Source organism: Colletotrichum scovillei (genome assembly GCF_011075155.1).
Source record: "Colletotrichum scovillei strain TJNH1 chromosome Unknown Contig00001, whole genome shotgun sequence".
NCBI lineage: Eukaryota > Fungi > Ascomycota > Sordariomycetes > Glomerellales > Glomerellaceae > Colletotrichum > Colletotrichum scovillei.
The window spans coordinates 3,857,717-3,871,930 of NW_023336259.1; the positions used below are offsets into that span (position 1 = coordinate 3,857,717).

Consider the following 14,214-nt stretch of genomic DNA (forward strand, 5'->3'; position numbering starts at 1 on the left):
ATGTCTAGGAACTCATCGAGATTGGCTCAGCCCTGTTTGGTATACAGCATGAACAGCTGCGCGAAAACTACCGGTCAAGTCGCATCTCAGACCATACAGAGAAGGTTCAAACATCACCATCCTTTCCCAGCAAGCAATACTCAGACTTTGCCGTCTCCTTCGCTCTTCCTCCACACTTCGGCATTTACCCTCTCGTGCTCAGTGCGACGTTGATCTTTGACTTTGCCGTCTCCTGCTCCTTTTTGCAACACTTCGGCATCTGCCCTCTCGCGCTCGGCACGACGTCGGTCTTTAACTTGGCTCCTCATGCCCTCCACCTTCTTTTCAAGTCTTTTCAACATCTTATCGCTTGTCGTCCAGTCTTTCTTCCACTCTCCAATCTTGAGATAGAGTGTATAGAAGCCGAAAGTGACAAGAATCCATGTCTCTGACAGTTTGTATGCAGACCAGAACAGCGTGCGCGGGTACGTCCAAAAGGCGAATACAATGGAGATGAAAATCACACTGGCGGATATTGGGACTAAGGATGTCTGTCAATGCACTGCGAGGGGTTGACAGCGATGGCCGGGGCTTCGATTACTTACACATCCAAAGCGCCTGGTCTCCAAACGACATATTGGTGTCGCCAATGTCTCTATTGTTCATGCCGAACACACTCGACATGAATGATAGTGGTAGCTTCGCATGAATGTCAGCTTCCAGAATTCCAACGCAGAAAGGGGGAATGGAGGAATGAGCAGGCAATGGAAGGGAACCAAGAAGCTTAACGTACAAATATGATGGTAACAATCGTAAAGATCATGACGGATCTTCCTTGGCGAACGCTTTCGTCTGCTTGCCTGACTGACTGCCATGCCTGTAGAATGCTAGCCTGCTGCTGTTTCAGGTCAAGAAGGTCTTTGATCTGGATGTTCTCGGTCAGCTTATGTGTAAACCTAGGTATTGATAGAAGAACCCACGCCTTGCGATGTAGTCTCAGCGCTTTTGCGCAGGCTTTCGAGCTCGTTCATTCGGTCGTCCACATCCGATATGAGATCGTATGCTTGTTTGCGGAACCAGGTAAACTCATCCTTCTCGCGCTCCTCTTGTTTCCTAGCCTCTTCCGTAGATCTGATCTCTTCGCCGCCTCGCGACATTGACCGGGAACGAAAGTAGTCCCGATTGCCATCCGGGCTGAGTGTCTCGTCCCGCCACTTACCACTCGGGTCGTATATGTTTTCAACGTGCTTCACGAACCGTTTGATGACTTCCCTTTGTTTCCCATTGACATGTATCATGATGTCTAGCTCATCGATGATGTCTTTTATCTCTCGCTGCAGCTTGCCCTCAGGATTGATGTTGAGAAGCGGAACGTGGAGGTGGGATGTGTCCTCAAATGCTGACTTGGAGTGGTAAACCTTGGAGGCTTGCTCAGTCCAGTGCCATAGATGCTGGAAAGATACTGTTTGTTTGTTTTGCTATGTACCAGTTAGTTCCAGCTGACATTATTGCAGACAGCAAGTAAGCCTACCAGAGTGCCGATGGACTCTGCGAATATGTCCATGACCTGCGGGTGTCGATCCTGAGAAGTTTTTAGAGGACTCTGCAAGAAGTACAAGAGGTCATTGCAGTACTCACTGGTGTTTTTGTTCTGTCAAAGAACGTGTTCGAGCACTCATCGAGAATGATGAGTGCCACATCAAAGACAGATCGAATCTGATTCTTGCGAGCGTGCTTGATACGGGTGCGTATCGACTTGTGTACCCCCGAGGGATCTGACTTATTCGCGCCGTATCTTTTCGGGAAACTGGTGATGATCGTCCGCTTGTCCAAGATCCACATCCACAGCTGGTCGACCATGACAATCCTGGACACCTTACGTATCTCGTCCCTACAGTGATCGCAACCATCCTCGTCGGTCTTCGTCCAGTGACCATCCCATTTGTAACGGCCAAAGTTGCTTTCAGATGAGTCCGGAACATCGAATTCGGGATTCTTCTCAGTGGTTGAGGGAGCAGCGGAGCTCAAAAACGGTTTCTTGTCTTTACAAGACTGTGCCGGGTCTCCACGGCGTTCTCGAAATCTATGGATGTTCCTCTCATCCATGGTTGTGCCGCGATAAACAACTTGGTCTCTGTCTCTCGCTTTTGTTGTCTTTAGAGTCCAGTAGTAAGACTGGTCAAGGGTACGTCGGGGATGTAGAGGTGGATCGTGGTGAAGGTACTTCTCAACGAGACACTGATCTCTATACATGGACATTGCCTCATATAGTCTTGCGGAATCCAAAAGAAACTGCCCCAGCTTGTTCTCAATATGCAACCTCCCATGATCGGAGCATTTCAGCTTGGGAACAGACCATGAGTTGTGGCCATCACTGCCGTATTCATGTTCAACAAGGCCGCCCGTTGCTAATCCACTAGCAACGTCGACCATCTCATGCTTGCCGTTAGGTTTTCCGCGTGCATTCTTCTCCCAAGCTTTGAGGATGCTTGCTTTATGAATCGGAGAAACTTTGTCGTGGTGCTTGATACGACAAAGGTCGGGCTCGAGCAAGTTTCGTACTTGCTTGTCATTGGTAGTGGTTGGCTTGTAAGTACGTTTCTGTACTCTCTCGGCCCTTGAGATATTGCGCTGCTTCTCATGTTCTTCTCGATTTCTCTCCGATTCCTTGTCAATTATTTTAGCCATCTTGTCGCGCTTACGATCTTCCTCCCAGTGCAAGTAGGGCATCTACCAAAATGTGATGTCGATTAGTCCAGAAAACAGATGCTTCATTGAGCGTCTCTTGACTGCACGGGCATGTAACTCACAAACAGCACAAGGTTATCAGGGTTGTCTTCCACCTCCCAAATCCCTATTCCAAGTTATCAGTATGAGTCTAAAGCGAATCGAACGCGATGCAGTATCTCAAATCGCAAAAGCAAGTGGCTTACTCGACGAAATACGCTCGCAAATAGCACGCATGTGTCTAGCATGTACCAATGTGCGCCTGCCGCCATGCTGTTGACCTCTCCAATATTCAGGACGTAAGACCATACGGCTGTGCGTTTTCAACGGGTTTCGGTGAATCCCGTCGGCCGGTGGACACTCCTCGTTGAAGTAACGTGCGATGGCTTCCTGCAACGGGTTGAGCCCAGTGAGCTAAATGGGGAGCTTAGATCGCGAAATACCTCTAGCCACTATTAGATTACGTTAGAATGGAACTTTCATACAAACGCGAATATTTCTCTCACCTGCATGTTGTTATGCGGTATATGGAAGTACCGCACTCTTCCATCTTTGTTTGGACGATCTCGAGATAGGATTACGTCCTGAGGCTCTGGCCTTTCCGGTGCAGGATCGAGAAGGTTCTGTAACGTCAGTCTCTGATCAGGAAACTTCCCTTTGAAACGGTAATCGGTGAGGTTTTCGGTCAACGGCTCCAGATATCTCTCCTGTTCTGTGTAAGGCTCGAGATAGGAGGCGGATTGCAGTGTCCCAGAGCGCAAGCGACTGGGTCCGGTCGGACGTTCCTTTGGCTTGTGGTCTGTAGCTTCGAATTGAACTGTAGCTTCACTCGGCGCTCTAGCTGCCCGAGGTCGAGGAGCTCGCCGAGGAGAAGGGGGAAGAGATGGGAGCTGTGAGGGAAGGGTGAAATTGACCGACGTTGGGGAGATGTTGATTGGCGTGTGCGAGTCGAGCTTCTTGAGTGACTCTCCAGGTTTCAAAATCTTCCACTGAATGAGGTACCCGTTCATATCTCGTTCCAGCTCGTACGAAGGCGTGTCTTCATCTTCTTCAAAGGCATAATCGACATCGGTATGGCCGTCCCGGATGATCTTGCGAGCCTCTTCCCTCTCAGGTGCCATTCTAGGCTGGTCATTGCTCGATAAACTCGGACTATTTGTGAGATGCTCGTCCTCAACATCGCTACTCTGTGCCGATAATGTTTTGTGTCGTTTCCAGTCTTGGATGATCTCGATACCCTTCTTGTAACTGTCCGAATTCTTCCATTCCTCGTGACTGTGAGATACAAGATGAACCAGATCGCACTGAGGGTGTTGATTCGCCGAGTCCTCTATGTCTTTGTTTAGAGGTTCATCTTTGCATTGAGGACATCTCACCTCCGAGAGTGCTTTCCGAAGGATGTCCGTTCGCTTGTATTGCGCTTCAATGCTCACAGCGAGACTCTTGATTCTAGCTTCAACCTTTTCTTTCGCAGTCTTTAGCCGTTCGTCCTCACTGATGGTAGGCTTTCGTTGCTGCAACCTCTCAGCCTCGATTTGGATCTCGTGATCCCAGAGATCCGAGTTCTTCTCTTGGCTCAGATAGTTGACTCGATCAGCGATCTCGATGCAACCAAAATAGTGAGCAGCGTGATCTCGAATGGTTCCGTGGCTCCCTTCAGCTGGGCCATGAGGCTCTGCTGATAGGCATGTTGGAGAGCTGCCATGATCTCCCATGGTAGCCCTTCAAGGTAGTCAAAGACAAGTTGTAGAACGGATCGAGACAAAAGACAGAGTTTTCTTGGGATGAAGGTGGTTTATGGTAGCCAAGCAGCCAACCTTTCGATGACCCCCCGCTTCCTGGCCAAGGCGAGCGCTGTGGTTTAAAGGGCTCAACGAAGATGGGGGCCAAAACGAGGCTCGCGCCTGCGTCGCAGCCATTCCAATTACTTATCCACATTGGTCAATGGGGTGGTCAGATCGAAGACATGGAGGTCGGTCGCCTGCAGCATGGACCAATCAAGGAGCTGTTCACCTACTCAGCTTCCAACCGAATCAGTTGAGTGAGCGTATCGGTGGCTGCATAGCGATGATGACCGGCGTTGGAACAAGGCAAGGGGGTCATTTTTGAACCCAGGAGAACATGTGAGTTCAGTAATGGCACGACACGCAAAAGGTAACTGTTCGAGTAGAAGTGACCCCGATAAATCGTCGCCAGAATTCATTGACAACTAACTTAGTTCCCTGGCGATGCAAGTGTCGACTACAACGGAGCCAGGTTTGTCCAAGTAAACTTGACCAGAGGGAAAGAACAAGATGGTACTCTGCCATGCATGCCCCTAGAAAATTCCTCTGAGCGACTTATCTATCTGCATGTGTGGTGCAGGCGCGCAGGGGATTATAGTTGAGAAGCAATATTCCCGGTTAAGGCGCTGCGACACGAGGTCAGCCGCAGCGGCAATGGCCCAAGATGGACTTATGTCCGTAGGCCAAATGCAGGTCATACCTAGAACAAAACCTTTAGATCCCTACGAAATACTAACGTTTCATTTAGCTGCAGCCTGATCGCACAGGATCACCTCGGGGCCACCGGATACACCAGCACTGTTTAACAGCATTAAGTATATGCTGGAATAGTGTGACTATTCGATGTGTAATTGTATGGGTTTTGGTTGTACCCATTAAGCTTGAAGGGGCGGTGGTGGAAGACGTCACCGGTACACGGGAACCGATACAGGCACATCATAGCAAGCGCACTGCTGTCCTTAGCCATGAAACTATCATTTCTCGAGGTCGCATATTGCTTGATCGGAAGAAAGAGTAGGTACTGGAAGAACATTAGAGGACTGAACTGAGTCTATTGCTCGTATCAAAATCGTAGCCTGTTGCCTGGCTATCGTTATCGTATTCGAATGTTCGTTGAGGCGAAGATCATATCATTTTCGAACATCTTCCCAAGGATTTAAAGAGAAAGTGACAGCATCACGGCACTTTTCGGTACTGGCCATAACAAAGTCCATCGCATCTGATCTGTGCTATCTGCGGCTTCGCGTTCGTCCGCTGAAGCAGCTTGAGATTCCGCAAAAAGATGTGAAGCAATGGAACTTTCTCCGAGTCTCTCCAGATCACTCAATGAAACGGATTCGAAGTAACATTGAATCAAAGTCGCAGTATCCTACTTAAACATCTGATCGTGCAAGGTGAGTCAAAACCTACGAAGCATTCTTTAAAGATTTCATTACCTAGTGTCCAGCTTGCAGTGATTCGGACTCACAAGCCAGATCCAAACTAAGTCTCTCAACTACAAACAATGGCTAGGTTTTTTCGGATTGATTTCCAGATGCAGAGTCAGTACAGCTCCGCTATGACGTTGTTGCCTCTGAAACCAAGATAGACACTGTTCGTAGCATGAGATACAAGACCCTCTACCTTCCACTTCCTCTTTGATAAAAACTCCATCGTCGCCATAGGATAAGGAGCGAGTTCGGCTGGGTGCTGGTGCTTTCGCATCGAGGTACGGCCTAGCATCTTGCCGAGAACGCTTCGCTTCGATTTCACTTTGTTGACGGAAAGGGTTTGCAGCGCTGCCAGACTTGCGGGCTGAGCCAATTGTAGGATGTGAGGAAGGGACACCCTGTAAGTTGGATGCGCAGGTCTTTGAACTTGCATATCCTTTTTGGGATGTGTAGAATTGAATACACCCTTATCATCCTCGCGAATGAGAATTTCCACTTCGGGGTCTGCCCCAGCGCGAAGGAAGCTCTGGACTATCGAAAACATGTCGTTCAGATGTTCGATAGATTTTCCATCTTTGGCTTCCCAAACAGGGCCCCGCAACCTACTAGCACAGATGGTACTCAAATCGCTTGTTAGTCTAAACAGGAAAGTCTCCCATACAGATACAAAGCCACTCATAGAGGGCGAGAAAGGATTCCAAATTGACACGAGATCATTTGGATGCCAGCCTTTCTGGAGCAGGAAGTCTACCAAGGCAGGATCGTCGGATTGAGCTCCCGAGAGCAACAGGCTGATGCCCGGTATATCAACCATAGTCGGGGTGTCTATGCTTGCTACAGTTTTCTTGATATACTCGGTCATACCAAAAGCTGCAGCGAGGTGTAAAAACGAAAATGGTTCTCGTATGGGTCGATTCATGTCTTTTTGTTGCTTGAGGCTCACAACCATAACACTATGTGATAACCAAGGTGAGGTGTGTTTCTGCTCACTGCGAGCATCCTTTGTATTACTTGCACCGCAAAAGATGACGGCCAATTCCTGAACGAGTGCAGTGAGAATGTCGAGTCCCTGTATTGGAGAGAGTTGGAAGGCTATAAAGAAGCTTATCAACTTGCTGTAACAGACAGAACGCCCTTCTTCGGATGAGCCGAGGTGCGGTTCTGGACAGTGCTTGATCTCTGCTATAAGCAGCTCTGCTTTTACTGTCGCCTCTTGCTGAGCTGTTCTGAGCGGTCGTTGAGTCAGGCTTGGTAACCACTCTTCCGTTAAGAAATCTTTGACGGTTCGATGGAAAAAGCCAAGCTGGTATCTGTAGTACGACCCACTGCCGTTTCGTACGCTCGGCTCAAATAATAACTCTTGACTTGCGCCTATCTCAATTAAGCCCCTTGTCAAGGTATGTAGCTGGCTTCGTGCCTTCTTGAGCTCTGCCTGGATTCGATTCTCCGTGAAGCTCCGTTGAGATGAGTGGCTGGGAAGACCCATGAGCGTTTGCAAAGTCCGAGATTCACCCAGCCATGAGAGTGTCAGGGCGTTAAAGCGGACTTTGGGGTCCTCTCGGCTTGCTACCAGTTGCAAGAGAACCGCGGACCGTGCTCTCACCGAAGGAGAAGGATCAACGCTGTCAAGCATCTGATGGAAAAGCCGACTGAGACTCTGAGGGCACTCTTCTAATCTTCTTTGGATAGAAAACTTGTCCTCATGTTCTAGAGCTGCATTCAACAAAGCCCTGACGACAAGAGTGGCCCAGAGGAAGACACCATCGGCGCGTACTACTATTGTCCGTACCATCCCTAAACATGCTTCCCGACCTTCTGCAAAGACTGGATTGCTCAAATACTCTTCGAATCGAGTTTTGCAGAAAGCGTGTATATCGGCCTTTGTCAAGTCGTGAAGCCTAAAGAATGTTTTGCTGGCGCCAAAGATGTCAAGATTGACCGTGGAGGGCCGGGCGGAGCATACTATTTTAACGTTATCTGCCCGTGCCCACGTCTCCAGCATTTCTGCAAGTCGTTTCTGGTCTAAAGCATCTCCCTCGTATTCATCGAGTCCGTCAATGAAGTAGCAGAAGAGATAGCCCGAAGCATTCTTCAGCAACTGCAATCGACTGAAGGCCGCTTCCAGCTCAGTTAGCGACATGGCTGCTGTTCGAGGGGGGTGACATATGCCAAACAGATCTGGGAAAACTGGTTCGAGTAATTCAGGGCACTGTCTCAAGGTGTGAAAGAGAATAGCCCGATAAAATCCTTCGAGGGATTTCTGCAAAGGATCGCCAGAACTCCAGAAGAACGTGTTAACGAGGACGAGTTTTCGTCCATTGGCGCAGTCTATCAGGGTCTCTCCCACACTGGAATGACGGCCAAGAAACTTCAAAAGCGTTGACTTTCCACTGCCTGCTTTCCCACATATGAAGAACACCTGTCCTTCATCTTTCAAGAAGGAATAGAGAGATCTGGACATGGCTCTTCGATTATGAGTCTCTGCAACTAGGACTTTCTCAAAGTCTATGTGATCTAACAGTTCTTCGGGGGGAGAGATCAAGGTAGATGGTTTAAACTCTTCGGAAGAATACAATCCATCTGTTTCAGATAATTCTGAGTTGACTGATGACATTAAACCCTCGACGATCCATGCGAATGTGTCTGACGTAGCCATGGAGACGCTATTCTCTCTCTGGAAAATCGTATCAAAGTACAATTTTTCAAGTATGTTGTTCTCTGATTCGATGGTATTGGCACAAAGTTTGAGGTCATTGAGAAGTTTGGCAAGATCTCTCAACTTATCGCCCACAAGTCCAACATTGTTGAGCTGTTGTATTATTGAAGGATTCTGGGTTGTTACGTGGGATACTTCGTCAGATTCATCCCCGCGAAGTTCATCATCAAGTTGGAAGTGTGTCTGGATGTAGTCTTGGTCTCTTGGAACCTGCTTATTCAATGACGGTCTCGAATCGGGTCTTCGCAGAATCTCGAGCACTTCGGAAAGTTGAACTTGCAGAGCGTCCAATTTTTGAGCGTGCTCATTTTCGAACCGAGTGCTGTCGTCTCGTATGCGCTCAAGCTGGGTCTTGATGGGCGATTGTTCTCGGCTGCGCAGCGTTTAGTCACGATCCTCTATGGCTGAGGCCTTGGGCATACTTACTAAATCTTGAGTGACACATGGAGGATGATCTGTTGCCGGTATTGATCCAGCATCTTCTCGATAGAAGCAATATCCTTCTGTTTACGCGCACCAGCGATCGCGGCCTTGAAACTCTCGAACACTCTCTTTTCGCGCCTCTCTAGCCCTGCAAGAAGCTTCAACAGATCGACTGCCAAGGCCTGACAATGCTCTAACGACTTCGACAACTCGTCATCATGTCCCTTGGAAACTGTTTCCAATTTGGCCACAGACTTTTGCAGGTCGGTGATGACATTGCTGACATGTATGTTTTTGGCTGTGGCACCGGTCGCGGACTCGTAAATCTCGCAAGTTCCCTTGGCTATCTTGTACGACACGTCGATGAACGTCAGCATACTCGACGCTAAACCGGCGGCTTCCATGGTGCAAATAGCTGGCGACGCAGTGAATGGACACAAACAGAAAAATTTGAACTTCTCGAGAACCAAACATTTAAGAAGGAGCAGATCAAAAGTGAGGGGCTTCTTTTGCCGCAGATAGCATGTAGGCAGCCGAGTCTTTGCAATTTCTTCTCATGAATGCCAGGTCATTGGCCAATATCTTTGTCCATGGGTCAACTCGAATCAGGCTTATCTGCAGGTATCCGTATAACAGGGGTATCATGGAATGTGCGCGAGTCTGCCAGCCACGCGGTTTGCAAAAAAAGACGCACACCTTGTTGTTGTAGCAGGTATAGCTCCAGATTTAAGAACCTTCAGAAAGAAACTAAATTACTACAAAAATACGTAAATAAGTAACAGCTTTTAAAGTATATATCTAAATTATTCTATAATTTTTAAGCTCTTAACTCTCTCGAAGTGCAAGTTAGAAAACATAGTATCTTTGCGGTGGTACTTTACAGTGTGCGTCTTTTTTTTGCAAACCGCGTGCCAGCCCAGAGACTTGACCTATCTTATTGGGCCTACGTGAGGAAGTTGGATGTTTGATCGTCTGTTGGCTCGGTTGAAATTCGTCATGTTCTCTCGACTCTCGAGATAATCTCAGGATCTACTTCAACCGCGGTCCGGATTGGACTTCCATGAACTCAACCCACAGAGGGCCCATCCTTCCAGCCAGCGACCATTGCTAGAACTTATTTTTGAGTATACATAGGCTATCATTTCTCAGATACCTTAGTTCGCATGTCGAAGTCAATACATTTTTTGACTGAGTCACTTCTACTGAAGCGCAACAGCAAAAAGATATAGTTGACACCTTCGCCACTGCTTCGCCATATGTGCTTAGCACGGACACACACTTACTACACAGGGCCTCATCATCTTGAGCTCGTGGAACTATCAGTTGTGCATTGATGATTACAGTTGCCTCAAATCATTAGAGTCTCTTAGCGGGCTATAACGTTGTTGGGCTGACGACACTGTTGAAGCTGGCTTGGCAATTTCCCCGTGGATTGTTACCCAGCTGATTGATTACCAACGTACGGTTTCCACTTTAGAAGACATCATAGTTGAGTCCGACTGCAAATGCCACGGCTTGCCATGATGGTGCGACTGCTGACATCAAGTGCTTCTGTATGGCAGAAAGGCTACGTGCTGCTTACTATTCCGTGGAACTCCGGATTATGAGAACCTCACCTTCTCACAGGTGTTGGAAATACACCGCGGTATAAGCCGGCAAAGCTACAAACAACGGCTAAAAATTTGAAGGGAGCTGACAACAAGATTAATAGGAATAGAGCGAATACAAAACGGAACCATGACCCCTATTTACTTTTGTCCGTCACTCCGAGTACGATTTCATGTTCCTTAACTTAACACCAACACCTTCTTACTATTGAATCTCATCACGACAAGAATACTGGAAAGACAAACGCCTGTTTCAAAAGAATGTCGGAAGATAAGTCCCAAGCTTGGCGGATCCGGAATAAGGTCCAAGGGGTTTGCACTGATGAGGGCATCGACCAAAACCTTTCGCTCGAGGAAGTACCTAAACCCAGCCCAAAGGAGGGCCAGATTCTTGTCCGAATTCATGCTGCCTCTCTCAACTACCGAGACCTCCTGGTTTTGACTTCAGACCCCGTATACCTTGGCGGTGGCCCCGATGATGGCATAGTCCCACTCGGTGACGGCGCTGGTATTGTTGTCGAAGTCAATTCGCCAACATCGAGATGGAAAGTGGGCGACAAGGTCATCAACGCTACCAATTCGTCTTGGAAAGCTGACCAAACTCAAGCTGCTTTTGATATCAAAGTCGGTCTGGGTGGAAAGAACATTGACGGGGTTTTGCAGCGTTATGCTGTCTTTGATGATGATGCACTGGCTCCTCTGCCCTCTCACCTGTCCTTTGAGGAAGCTGCAGCTCTTAGCGGTCCGTATGTATCCGCTTGGAACGCGCTTTTCGGAGGCCCTCAACCACTGAAAAGGGGAGAAACTGTGGTGATTCAGGGTACTGGTGGTGTGAGTGTTGCCGGGATACAGGTAAGCTGTGCTATGCAACATAGTAACATACCTTTGACTTGGTCTTACGATCATTAGATCGCCGTCGCTGCTGGGGCTGATGTCATCGCCTTCTCAACCTCAGAGGAGAAACTCGATCTTCTTCGGAAACTTGGTGCCAAGCATGCCATTAATTACAAGAACAATCCCAACTGGAGTCGAGAGGTTCTCGACTTGACCGGTGGTCGTGGTGCTGACCAAGTCCTTGACGTTGTCGGTGCTTCGACCATTGCAGAGTCGTTACGTGCACTACGACAGGATGGCCTTGTATCAGCTATTGGCTTCATGTCTGCCTCTGAGAAACACGATCTAATTCCGGAACTTATTTTCGGTGCCAAGACGAGTAAGATAATCTTCAACACTCAGCTTCTGTATCTGACATTCTATCTTAGTCCGAGGCTTGATGTATGGCAGCCTGGGCATGCTCCAGGATCTCAGTGTCTTTGTTGAGACACGAGATCAAACCAATCATTGCGGAAGTCTTTGAGTGGAATGATGCTAAGCTGGCTTATAAAGTCATGCTTGCTCAAGAAATTTGTTGGGAAGATTGTAGTCAAGGTCGAGTGAGAGTATTCATATTCATTAATATACGATAGCTTACATTTCGTTGCTTGGGTCTCTGTTTCGTATTCCGATATAATGAGGTAGAATGCCGACCAAGAATATCAGGAGATGCCAAACCACGGGCACATCAAGGAAGTTGGTGCCAAAGGTGAATTGACCGATTTCAGAAGTGTCAATAACTATTGGGGTGTCCGGAGTTATTTACCTCCCACGAGCCCCGCCACATTCAGCTAGTGCTTAGGCCAGCCACCGCACAAAGGCCATGCCTGGAATGAGCTCAGTGTCAGCCCACGGAACAAGAATGCCGGCAGGATCACGATAGCGGCCAAATGACGTCGTAGATTCACAATGTCTTTGCATCTGTTCCTTAGACAGATCTTAGACACCATCGCCCATTATCTTTTTAAAGGCCTTGGCAACCACAGTCTTGGCATCGGTCATTATAAGAGTCGTAGTCGGTTTCTCAGCAATCGTCTCATGATGGCACCTATAAACATCTTGATCGTAGGCTGCAGTATTGCCGGGCCAACACTAGCCACATTCTTGCTGATGCCGTCGGCGCCTGCGTCTGAGAAGCCGCGCATCACCATCTTGGAGAGAGCGCCTGTCTTTCGCCCTCAAGGCCAGAACATCGACGTTCGAGGCGCTGGGGTGACCATCGTCCGCAAGCTTGGACTTGAATCAGCTATCCGGGCAGCTACCACTGGCGAAGAAGGAGTGCAGTTGGTCGACAAGGAGAATCGAGTTTGGGCAGCTTTTGGCGCGGATAAGAGCGGAAAGACGCAAACACCGACAAGTGATATCGAAATCCTGAGAGGACGGTTGGCACAGTTGCTACTCGAACAGAGCCAGAAAGTCAATGCCGCAGTTCAAGCAGATGGCGGCGCCGGAATCGAATACATCTTTGGCGATTCTCTTGATGACCTAGAGCAGGATGGAGACAAGGTACACGTCCACTTTGCCAAGAGCGGCGAAAGACGAACCTTTGACCTGGTAGTTGGAGCAGATGGTGTGCAAAGTCGAACACGCATTCTGACTTGGGGTGAGGCTGGCGAGGAAGACAGGAGAAGAAGGCTCGGGATGTATGGGGGCTTCTTCAGTATGCCTCGTGGTCCGACTGACTCGGCATGGCGTCGCTGGTTTCATGCTCCCGGTCGACGTGGCATCATGATCCGTCCATCTGGTGTGGAAGATAGAACAACGGTCTTCATGGCCGTTGTAAATGAGAAAGATGAACGGCTACGGGCTGTTGCTGAGCGAAAAGGCGGAAGTACGGATGCTCAAAAAGCCATCCTTCGAGAGTATTTCGAGGGCCTTGGCTGGGAAACTGATCGCGTCATCAAGGAGATGATCGCCACGGACGACTTCTATTACGATACTGTCTGTCAGATCAAGATGGACAAATGGAGCAAAGGAAGGGTTGTTCTCCTGGGTGATGCCGGGTATTGCGCTTCTCCTCTATCTGGGATGGGAACAACTTTGGCAATGAGCGGCGCTTACAACCTGGCGGGCGCGATTCTACAACATCCGAATGATCTCGAGACTGCCTTTGGCGACTATGAAGAGAAAATGCGCCCTACTGTTGCTCGCGCGCAAAAGCTGGCACCCGGCATGCCTCACTCGCTCCACCCCGAGACGGTCTGGGGAGTTTGGCTGCTGAACACGATCATGTTTGTTCTCTACTGGTCAGGACTGTTTCCCTTCGTCGCGAGATTCGCTGGACCACCGGCGAACAATGTTCCGGTCGAAGAATACGGGTTCGAGTCGCTACCGATTTATAAAGACTATTAGAGCCGTCGGGAGATCGACATAAGTGTATGATATACTCCGTATCCACCGCTCATTCCTTTAGAAAGGCCCCACTACTTCAAAAGATTAAGTGCTTCAAAAAAAAAAAAAAACCATCGATTGCAGGCTCGACATCAATCGGTCGACGATCAATCAATGCATTCCCCCCGAGGCAAGAAACTTGTTTGAGGTACCATGGCAAGTTTTCCTTCGCTGGTCTACTTGATGAGTTAACGAGTCAATTGCCACACGAAGGGGTTAACATGCGTTGAGCATCATGCTTCAACCGTTAACCGTGACGCCTTCTCACGAGGTCCAATTCTGAA

The 14,214-nt window shown here is 48.6% G+C and overlaps 4 protein-coding genes across 4 annotated transcripts; 2 read left to right on the plus strand and 2 right to left on the minus strand.

Annotated features, from left to right (window-relative positions):
* Positions 1-140: 140 nt before the first annotated feature.
* Positions 141-4,421, minus strand: HER10_EVM0009263 (uncharacterized protein; the record flags this gene model as incomplete). The annotated part of the gene is made up of 10 exons (XM_035478754.1): positions 141-520; positions 585-678; positions 773-904; positions 960-1,457; positions 1,511-1,561; positions 1,618-2,709; positions 2,790-2,833; positions 2,913-3,096; positions 3,150-3,158; positions 3,213-4,421. 10 exons carry the CDS (start codon positions 4,419-4,421, stop codon positions 141-143), a joined length of 3,693 nt encoding a protein of 1,230 aa, XP_035338727.1.
* A 3,590-nt stretch (positions 4,422-8,011) lies between these two features.
* Positions 8,012-9,463, minus strand: HER10_EVM0004357 (uncharacterized protein; the record flags this gene model as incomplete). Its single annotated transcript, XM_035474006.1, has 2 exons — positions 8,012-8,045; positions 9,063-9,463. The coding sequence occupies 2 exons, from the start codon at positions 9,461-9,463 to the stop codon at positions 8,012-8,014; spliced, it is 435 nt and encodes a 144-aa protein (XP_035338260.1).
* A 1,464-nt stretch (positions 9,464-10,927) lies between these two features.
* HER10_EVM0003439 (alcohol dehydrogenase) lies at positions 10,928-12,132 on the plus strand (the record flags this gene model as incomplete). Its single annotated transcript, XM_035473114.1, has 3 exons — positions 10,928-11,518; positions 11,576-11,879; positions 11,951-12,132. The coding sequence occupies 3 exons, from the start codon at positions 10,928-10,930 to the stop codon at positions 12,130-12,132; spliced, it is 1,077 nt and encodes a 358-aa protein (XP_035338180.1).
* Positions 12,133-12,460: 328 nt separating this feature from the next.
* On the plus strand, positions 12,461-13,977 carry HER10_EVM0012260 (pyridine nucleotide-disulfide oxidoreductase). Its single transcript, XM_035481658.1, has one exon. It carries the CDS (start codon positions 12,578-12,580, stop codon positions 13,889-13,891), a length of 1,314 nt encoding a protein of 437 aa, XP_035338988.1. The 5' UTR covers positions 12,461-12,577; the 3' UTR covers positions 13,892-13,977.
* The last annotated feature ends 237 nt before the right edge of the window (positions 13,978-14,214 follow it).

What these genes read in the sequence shown, in the direction of transcription:
- HER10_EVM0012260 (XM_035481658.1), top strand. Translation starts at nt 12,578, where the DNA reads ATGATGGCACCTATAAACATCTTGATCGTAGGCTGCAGTATTGCCGGG.